Source organism: Vipera berus (assembly GCF_964194415.1).
Source record: "Vipera berus genome assembly, chromosome: 4".
Classification (NCBI taxonomy): domain Eukaryota; kingdom Metazoa; phylum Chordata; class Lepidosauria; order Squamata; family Viperidae; genus Vipera; species Vipera berus.
In genome coordinates, this window is record NC_138206.1 from 27,858,835 (window position 1) to 27,869,759 (window position 10,925).

General features: G+C 41.1%; 1 protein-coding gene across 1 annotated transcript in view; it reads left to right on the forward strand.

The window, feature by feature from the left end:
• IGSF11 (immunoglobulin superfamily member 11) overlaps nt 1–3,186 on the forward strand; it is a 195,672-nt gene extending 192,486 nt beyond the window's left edge. The window contains exon 7 of the mRNA XM_081326545.1: nt 612–3,186. Coding sequence (XP_081182671.1) covers nt 612–1,056 — 445 coding nt within the window. The 3' untranslated portion in view covers nt 1,057–3,186. The remainder of the gene's footprint in view (nt 1–611) is intronic.
• Nucleotides 3,187–10,925: the final 7,739 nt, after the last annotated feature.

The window sequence follows — 10,925 nt, forward strand, 5'->3', positions numbered from 1 at the left end:
TTGAGTGTAATGAATCCAAATTAGATGTTAGCATACAAGATTCTCATTCCTAATTCTTATAATACTAGTAATGGTATGGCTATGCAGTGCCAGTTATTAATGGAGTAGGCATAAGTGCAATGCAAGTCTCATCCATCATCTTTTCTGACATGTTAGCAAGAGGGTTACATGCAATATTCCTGGTAAGAAAAGTCTAGTTTGTTAATCAGTCATGGCAGTCAAAACCAGCAATAAATTCTCAAGACAAAATAATTCCTTTTAATGCTAGTTAATGGCAATAATATAAGAAATAACCACGGTTAATTTCTGTCTTTGTCCATTATCACTGTATATCAGCTTTCACAGAATGAAAAACTGGAATGTAAAAAGTTGTGGTGTCAGTGCTTGCATATTTGGGCAAGAATTAAGATGTTGGTATCAAAGATGTGAAATGATTGGGTGTTTTGTTTTTGTTTTTTTGCTGTTTTGTTTTTGTTTTTTTGCTGTTCAGTGTTAATTATTTCATGCATGCTTGTCAGTAAGCGAGGAAGTGTTCCTGTTTGTTTTGGAAATGAGTGGATATTGAGAAAATAGTGTGAAGGGAATCGTAGTTATGTCTTTCTTTTCCTTAGGGAGGATGATTTGCCACCCAAATGTTCTTCATCCACAAAAGGCTTCCATGGTGATGCTTCCTCCTCTGAAAATGACACTCTCACCTCCTCCAATACTTACAACAGCCGATACTGGAATGACCCCAAAGCAAACCATGCTACAGACTCTTTCACTCACCTCAACAATGACGCACGGCAGCAGTCCTTCTCTCGTTCTGGAAGCACCAATGCCCGTTCTATATATGCTAATGGAGGTCATCCAGCACCCCCTCCACCGAAGACATTGGTAGTGACAACCAATACAGCTCCATCTCCCCAGGAGATGGCCAGGAGTAATGGATCAGTGAGTCGGAAACCACGACCCCAACACACATGGTCCTATGCTGTAAGCCAAGCAACGCTGGAGAGGATAGGTGCTGTGCCTGTAATGGTACCAGCACAGAGCCGAGCAGGCTCTTTGGTGTAAAAAATGGTTGTGGTTCTGCAAATTTGTTACAGTAAGTGGGAGTGAAGATGGGCCCAATAAGAGACTCTCCTCTTCCTCCCTGAAATGGAGGGGAAGATCTGTGTTCTTCCCTTACCCCAATCAACTGAACCCAACTGATGTGATGATCCCTCCTTTATTACCCCACCCTCATGATCTCAGGGGCTCCTCAGCTATGGCTGTATGTGCCAAGGTCAAAAGGAGGCCATTTAAGGCATCAGGGGAAGGAGACCATACTTGCTTTCTAAGGTCTGCTATACAAAATTTCTATTAGTATGGTAAACCAGATGGAATTTATAAAGTCCAGAGGTCAGTAGATCAGATCAACTGCCTTGGGGTTAGCCCATTGCTGCTTGGCTCAAAACAGACGATGGTGAGGGGGAACTGGTGACATTCTGTCTGTGACTACTGATCTCAGAGTAAAAAAGCAGAGGAAAAAATAAGCTGGGGCAAAAGTAGTGGGGAGGGAGGGCAATTGACTCGAGAGTTCTATTTTATTTAATTATTTTTCTGGAGTTCTTTATTTCTATCTTCCTCCCTTCTCCTGCTTTATGTCATTCTCCAAATTGGATTTTTCTCCCTCTTGCACTAGTTTTCTGGATGCTTCTCACATCCCTTGTCACCTCCATGGCAACTCTGGTCACTTTGGCCTTGTTCCCTGATGGGCTGCTTGGCATCTGATTGGCCTGCTGCTGCTGCTGTTGCTGTTGTTTGGCTGTTGTTGAGGGATTTGGGGAGGGCATGGTTTGGGGTGGAAAGCTAAAGCCTCCGTTGCTTAACTGAACTGGCTGTCTATTTTTCAGGGTGTATGGCTGGCATTTCTCAAAAGAGCTAGATTTCCAAAGCTTTTGGCATCTGCATGGCATGTCCCCATATATGGCTGTGTGGGGCTGGCCTGCATGGTCAGGTTGACAGTTGACCCATTCACACATTCAAAGCATCCATTTTAACCCTTCCTTTAGAGGATATCTTGGACATTATACTAGGGAAAGGAAGGAAGGTAGGAAGGAAGGAAGGAAGGAATAGGGGGAGGAATAAAGCAAGGAATTTAAGAGCAGCAGAAAGATAGATAATGACTACCCCGCCCCTCCTTTCTCTTTTCTTGAAGTGTGGTCTGCTCTAAATGGTAGCCCATGGTGACAGTTGTCACTCTTGTAATTTCATTAGCCTTAATTGAAAAACAACAACAGAGAATTCGAAAAGGAAGGAAAGTGAGGGTCTTCCATGCTTCATAGGGAGCTTGGGACTGGCTGGGAAGGGAACACATTTCTGAATACCTCGAGGAGGCTCAGCCAGGGACGCCTCACTGAGCCCTGCTGTCCGCACCTGCCTCATTGATCACTGACACGCTGGTCTTAAATAAAGTTCCTTTGGAAGTTCCTAACAGGATTTCCTTCTCTGCACTGACAAAATATATCCTTCTGATCAAAGCCTGGAATTAGGTAGACCTTCTTCCACTGGTTCTCTTCCATGTTCCAAACTGCACTGGGAATGAGGTTCCAAGAGAATCTCCACTGCTCTTTCACTTCCCATTCTGCTTCACTCCAACTTCATTCTTTTCCTTTACAAGTGGGTGTCAAGGCCATTAGGAGAGCTCTCTTCATAGACCATATACCATCTACGTGACGCCATGGTCAAGAGAGCCCTCTGGGTTGAACTAGGTTTAAAGCTTAGCTGTGCCTTTTTTGCTTGTTTTTTTTAAACACCTCTCCTTCCCATTTATTTTCCTTCTCTTCCCCCCCCCCCACCCGCCAAAAAATACTTCTAACAGACTTGCTCCATCAGTTTCAGAGCACACCAGGAAAACAGATGGCTGCTGTATTTATATACATGTTTCCTAGGGAGCAGTATCTCTCCTCCCCTATTCACTGCCGGTTTCTCCTTTTATTATTTGGAAGTTGTGTGATGGCATTAGGGAGTGCCGGAGGGTTGATAGCTTAGAAGAAAGAAGAATGGCTTTTTTTAAGGTGGTGAAAACAAAATACTACATAAACACGTTTTTCTCCCTCTTTGCTCTTCTAACAATGGGAAACACAGACGTTTTCAAGAGATGCTGCTTAGAGCAGCCTACAACTAGTGCTCAGAAAGCTCTTCTTGGTTCTACTGTTCCCTCTCCTCTTTCTTTCTTCTTTTTAATTGTCTAAAAAAAAATAATAAAACTTTTATTCATATAAAAGAGGAATGATTGTCTCTGAATTTGGTTATTTATTTGCTTTATATGTTTTATATATACGAATACTTACGGTACAAGGATCATAGCAGCCTTTCTTTACAAGACCTCTCTCTGACCACAGTTGTTGAGAACGGGCAGTGCAGTTTCCCATTATTCTGAGAGGGAAGCAAGAAAACTGTAATTAAGTTCTAAAATAGTTAAGGGTTTTTTTTAAAAAAAAAAAAGAAACACAGTCCTGACACCGCAAACTAAATAAAGATCCTTGACCCAACCACCTATGTTACACGATCCTTTTCACTTTGCATCTTTACCCCCACTCCACGTGGCCTTGCGTGGCTCTCATTTTTCTAACAAATCTATATGAGTTTTAAAATGCATGCTTTGGGCAACACAAAGTCCCAGCTTCCAGCTAGGCCATTTTTGATGAAAAGAATCAGATTGGAAATTATGGGGAAAAAACTACCAGAAGCTGCCAAAGAATTGTTGCCAGCCACAAGGACCAGAAGAAATAGAAAGCCACCAAAAAGATGAGCAGATATTTAGGGCACTGAAAAGCTATAATCATAATGCTCTTTTTTCAAATGCAGCACACCTACACACCATTGTCAGGAAGTTGAATTTTGCACCCAGTGCAATAAGCTATTACAATCAAGATGGAAATCAGGCCCGGGTGGTGTTGGTGTTGGTGTCCCATAGTCTCTTCACATCTTTTGTATGGACATTTATGCATTTATCTTTACATTAAAAAACCACCTTGCAGTCTCTATATTCTTCAGTTATGTGAATCCCAGATTTGAATTTGTATGAGTAAAAACATAACCCTAAACAGAACTTCTAGTAAAAAAAAGAAGTATGTATGTGGGGGTGGTTTTTTTATTTTTATTTTTAAACTGGGGTTAGGGGAGAAAATATGTTGCATTGAAAAGACTATTAGCTGTTGTTTCTTCAGAGGCTTAAATTTCAACATCATTGTGATTAGAAATGGGCTGAAGCATTGTTTATATACAACTAAGAAATGGACTGAAGTGCTGTTCATGTACAAATAGCCCCTTATTGCTAATTGCATTATGGAACAGCTGATGGACCACTGTCCAGGAAATGCAAACTGAATGCAAATTTGAGTATGATAGGAAGGGCCCAAAACATAAAGCAATAAAAGCAGAATTGAACCTCTTAACGTGTAGAATAAATGTCCTCACTGTTAAATTTAAATAATACTTTCAGCACTGTGATTGGGTAAGCACAATTTGTTGGCAATCACAGTTTACCAACTTCATGAAGCTTTCAATTACTTTATTTTCACTCCAGTGTGCCAACTCTGAAGAGAATATGAATTCTCCAGTATATAATTGGAATTAAAACCGTACAATCTGTATAAAAAAATCTGGCAGCAGAAATACTGTATTCATTTGTTTTCCATAAGGAATCTGAATAAATGACACCCATTTTCCTAGATTTTCAACGTATTTGCAAAACACTTTTTTTTTCTTTTCTGCTGGAAATCACAATTTGGACACCAATTTTGAATAGGGTTATTGAAAGAGAATGTAATCTGACCTGTAACTATACTTTAAAAAGATCTTCAATCTCAGCCAGTCACCATCAAAGGTCTAAATCAATCCACATTTAGATGTTTATTGATAGATGTGAAAAAGTCTTTGTGCATATGTGCCTCACACATCTTTTGGCATGCATGCAAGCAGAATCAGTCCAGACAGGATAGGTCAGGGGGTAGGCAACCTCGGCTCTTTTATGACTCATGGACTTCAACTCCCAGAATTCCTGAGTCAGCATAGCATAGCTGACTCAGGAATTCTGGGAGTTGAAGTCCATGAGTCATAAAAGAGCTGAGGTTGCCAGCCCTGGGATAGATTCTATTAATCCTGTTTTCTTTGAACTCACAAATTGTCATAGTCATAAAATTATTCCTTGTTCTGCATAGAACCTGAATGCAGAATGCAATAACATGGCAATTTAAATGTCTCAAGTGGAGTTCATTTCCTGAGGCTGTCTATTCCACTGACAAGCATCACTTTCTATTAGGAAATTTCTCCCTATATTTACTCAAGATGTATCTACCTGCAGTTTCCAGCAATTCATTCTACATCCAGTTTCTGAAGAGAATAAGCCAGAATACTGAAAAGTGAGCAGAGGTACCAAATATTCTTTAAAAATGGCTTGGACAATTGTTTACAGAAATCCAGATTCCAATTATTCTATGTATCTGTGTGAAGAGAGAAAGAGGCAGAAAAAGAGAGGTCATATAGTTTACCGTATTTTCCGGCGTATAAGACGACCCAGCGTATAAGACGACCCCTGACTTTTGAGAAGATTTTCAAGATTTTTCGTCTTATACGCCGGAAAATACTTACATGCCAGTTGCCAAGTGTCCGACACAAGCCCGATTCAGATTCAGCCCCGTCTGATGCAAATGGTGCAAAGCCACGCGCTCTTCCCGGCCAGACTCTGCAAACAGCACGCCAGAAGCCGCAACCACCGCGGGAACTCTGAGTCCCCGCCTTTCGGCAGCCTGCACGGCCAAGTGCGATTTGGCTTTGAGATAGCATTTGCAGATGGAGCAGCCGCCGCGTCTGGAGCCAAGCCCCGCCTAGGAGACGGTTGGCCAGGCGGGCCCGGAAGACGCGCTAGAGAGCCGGGCTTGGGGCGGCCATGCTGAGGCCGGCTGGCGAGGGCCGCTGCATGGTCTGCAGGCAAGAGGGGCGCCAAGTACCGCTGTTCTGCACTCCGTGATCAGGCAAGCGATTCTTCCGGTCGGCGCGGGCCAGGCGGTGCCTCGGCAGGAGCAAAGGTGCTCCCTTCCTACTGTCGAGCAGCGCGCCCCTGGGGACTGCCTGCCCCTCCTCTTTTCGGGGACCTGACAGCCAGCATTGGAAGCGCCAGCATGGCCAGTCCTACAGAAAGCAACGGCGGCGGCTGCAGTAGCCGCCCCAGGAGCTGACGAGAGTTTGCCCTCCATCACCCGTTCGCCATCGGCCGCTTAACCACGGGTCGCCATCGCCTACCTCCATTCACCCAGAGATCTCGCCGTCCAGCAGAAAAGATCAGAGAGGTGAATAGTATTTTCCGGCATATAAGACGACCCGGCGTATAAGACGACCCCCAACCTTTGAGACGATTTTCATGGGTTAAAAAGTCGTCTTATACGCCGGAAAATACGGTACTTGGGCTGCCAATCCATAGCTGGCTTAGGAATTGTGGGAGTTGAAGTCCACAAGTCATAAAAGAGCCAAGGTTGCCTATCCCTGGTCTAGGAGTATTTATTGTCAAAGCAGAACACACACTTAACTCATTGTCTCCATGCATGATAAACTTCACTTGATGTGCTACACCTTCACACAACTTATCTGCTATTAAAAATTCTGAGATGTTGCACTGGCACAAGGAAAAGATAGTGGGATTTGTAAACCCTCAAGAATAGATAGTATCTCAAGAACATACACAATTCTAAAGACATACGAGTTACAACAATCAACATATTCATCATAGAGAAAGGATAGATTTGTTGAAAACAGCCAGGTTGACTGAACTAAAATACACTATGATAACAGTCTTCAAATATTTTGGAAAGCATAATATAAAAGAAAGTTATCAATTGTCTCTTACCTAAACGTTATTTCTTCCATGCATTTAATTAGCATATAGGGCCATTGAACTAACATGTAAAAGCAATTCAGCAGATGAATTTAACATTCAATATTGGGACAGCGCCTACACTGTTTTTCTTTTATTTAATTTGTTGTAAATTAATGCTGGATATTAAGATACTGCCTTGGACATATTTAACATATTAACATTACATTATATTAACATGTTAAATTATAGATAGACATACAATATATGAACTCCATAGCAGGATCCGTACCAGTCCGTGGCCCATTAGGAACCAGATCGCACAAGTGGTGGGTGAGTACATGAAGGTTCATTTGTGCAGGCACAGGAGCTGGATTGTGCATACCAACACCAACACCACTACTGCTGCTGCTGCCAGTCTGTGGAGCTGGAAAGGTTGGGGATTGCTATTCTATAGGACTTGCTATATTTTTTATCTGATTATAGAACTAAAAAACCCACCATCCTACATTATTGATTTGGTTTGAAAAGTAAGTTCACATACAGCTGGAAAGAAACAGCCTTACAACTAAAAAAAATAACTCTTTGGGTTAAGAATTTGTGAACAAGAATCAATTATTTGTCTTAGTTACCTAACGCAGTTCTGTAGTCATGATGAATTGACTGCTACTTCCTAGCAAATTCCCATTTTCAGCATGTCTCTGTGTGTAGTGGGCAGTCTTTGATTCATTGGGAGATGTTTCTGTGTCCTTAGAAATACAAAGTGCCATTGAGATTTGCCCTCTGGATCAAATCTCAATGCCTGAGGAATTCTGGGAGCTGAAGTCCACAAGTCTTAAAAGTTTCAAGGTTGCAGACCCTGATCTAGGCAATAAGTTCTTTTTATTAAACGCTGGTGGTCTGACATCTGCTGGAAAACACTCAAACTGCACCTGCAGAATTGTCTGTGCCAATTATGGCTTTAAGGTGAGGCAGCTTAAAAAGATGAATTATTTTATCCCAGCTCCCATGTCATCAGGAAAGTAAGCCTGACTGAATGAGATCAGAGCAAACAGTCCCTTTAAGGAAGACAGGAAAAAAGGATGCTGTAAGGCAGGGCTCTTCAAACTTGGCCCTTTTATGACTTGTGGACTTCAACTCCCAGAATTCCTCAGTCAGGCACACTGGCTGAGGAATTCTGGAAGATGAAATCCACAAGTCATGAAAGGGCCAAATTTGAAGACCCCTGCTGTAAGGCAAATAGTCTCCAGCCTATCCTGGTAACATATTCCAATATCTCAAGAAGAATTTCTATTTATGTTCCCCCTGCAGAGAGGGAGCTTTTGATAGGGACAATGTTGGGAAAGCCTATACTGTAAGGTCCAATGGACTTTGTCCGTTAGAGTGTATATAAGGAAGTCATCTTTTGAAGGGTGAGCGTAGCATTTCCATTAAAGATAATCCACTTTTCATCCCATTTTGGGTTTTATTGGATTCAAGAGAAGAAGTTTATGAAAGAATCCAGAACCAGGAAGAAATATCATTCTGGGAGAGCAAGACTCCTGGTGTCCCTTCTTTTCCCAAAAGCCTTTGAGGAGAGCCCAGGTTACATTCAATGGTGTCAGAGAGGATTCTTTTACTTGTATTCCTCCTTTTTCCCTCTGAAAATGTAGGTAAACATTCTTCCCAAGTTGACCATGGAAATTGCTGGTGGGTGCTGGAGCTGAACATTTTAAAAGATAAAGTAAAGAAGGAGTTGAGAATTCTCTTATCAGAAAAAAATTGGAAATAGAGTGTACAGTAGTGGCCAAAATTGTGGAAACCTTTTGGGAAAAGTGTACAGTAGAAATGCCACCTTTGGTTAAGTTTCCACCAATTTTTCTTCTGATTTCTTTATAACTGTAGCCTTGTTCACTTAATGATACTATTTTACATCGCTTTCTGGGAAACCAGTCAACTCTTTGCACCATTACTTTAATTTTATTATGTTTTACAAGCTCACTAAATGAAAGAAAACAAAAAAAACCCCACCCAACCAACTTGATAACGATCACATACTGTAGCACACTGACAAATGTCCTCCTCTGAGCTTCAATATATGACATCAATAACTGAATCAAACTGTGATCTAATTGGCTCATTGCCAAAACAAGATGACACCTGATTGGCTCTCTAAACACTCATGCTCATTGGTTACAATCAGATGAAGGAAAGCTACCTGATAGCAACCTAAGCAAGTTGTGCTTCCTTTTTCTGGTTATTTGCCTATAGCTTTTCATAGAATACAATACAGATAATTGAACAAACTTTGTTGCATTACATTCTTGATTAAATTATCTTTCCATTGATATATAATTTTATGGTAATGCTCCAAAAAAAAGTGGTGGTATTAGCCATCAACCCTCAAAAATACACTTTGCCCAAAAGGTTTCCACAATTTTGGCCACTACTGTAATTCATTAAACCAGGGGGTCTTCAAACTTGGCCTTTTTATGACTTGTGGACTTCAACTCCCAGAATTCCTCAGCCAGCATGCCTGGCTGAGGAATTCTGGGAGTTGAAGTCCACAAGTCATAAAAAGGGCCAAGTTTGAAGACCCCTGCATTAAACTGATGGTCCCTATTAGGGTTTAGTGTTATAGGTAAATCCAGCCTGAATGTAGAGATGAGGCCTGTCAGAACTTTGAAGGGGCATTTTGCTTCAATAGGTTTTATGCAAAGCATTGCAAGGTGACATTGAAAACTATGGCTTTTAATCCCTCCATTTTAAAAGTGAAGTGAAATTATTGAAAATGTTGAACCAAGCTCCTTTGTGTGCTAGTGGAACTGGAGATTGAAGTTTTAAGATAAAAGAAGAAAGAAAAGAAAAGAAGGCATGGTCCTAATAATATACAGTACAATTGTTGCTATCAGAACTAATAAAATAAAAGAGCCACTAATGAGACCAGAACCAAATTATCTCCGCAACCATGATTGGAGGTGATGAGTTTCAAATGTATCCCATATCACACCTCTATTAGGAAGCCAGAACATCTGTCAGAACACAGGCTGGAAATGATTTTCTTATGCTGTGAAGGTTTCATTCTCCAAGTGTGAATAACATTCAATAGCTTGTTCTCCTGGACATAAATTATGCCTTAAACTCCGTTGGTCACTGCTTTCTTTTATGGTCATTGAGCACATGCCTTTGTCCTAGTTCCATGCTTCTATAGCAAGCCTGCCGGTGCTAGCTAGCAGACTCAGGGTTATAGATGATAAATGTTCCATAGTTTGCAAGTCATTTTTCCTTGCTCTCTGATTTAAAATGAAGGACAGAAATATTAGATATTCCCGCTAGAGGTCACTCTCACCATGAGATGTTCAGTCATGCTCTTAAGCAACCAGATGTAAATTACAACCAGAGTCTGAATAGCAGCCTTTTGAATTTAATTTTGGGTACATGGCTACAGTTCAAATCCCAGTCCATCAAGCTGTGTGTCTCTGATCCCTTAACATACAGCATATGCATCTCATTTCCCTATTTATTCAGCTACTTGTAAACCTAATTTAAATTAAAACTTTCAAAACACTTATTACTGTGGAAAGCTCCAAAGGAAGGAAAGTGTTGACAGTAGTAAACAATTTCCCCCTCAACTGTAAAAGTGCTAAGCATTCGGTTCTCAGATTTTCCTGCACATAAAAATGTGAAAGCTTTTCCTGCAATCAGTTTTCTAAGTCATGTCCTTGAGATATTGCTTGGTCAACGTTATGACCTGCAAGTCTATAATGGCACGTGTACTCAAATGACAAAACACTAGGGGATGCTGTTGCTTCTGAAATGCCATAAAACCCAAAATCTCAGGAGGTATATCAAGGTTAATATATTTCAGAGAGAATGCTGGGATATTCTTATATGAAGGTTTGTTTAGCTCAAATTTGGTGGAAGCCAGGAGACATTTATGATTCAGGAAGGATGAACCACCAAGCACAATGATGTCATGCTGTCTAGAACAGACCAATTTCGCTTCTACAATTTCAGGACAAAAAACTGAAGCTACCTTGGCATGGTGTAGCCCCAGACAAGTTTAAAAATCATAAGAATGGCCAACAGTCCATTCAGTGAAGTGACC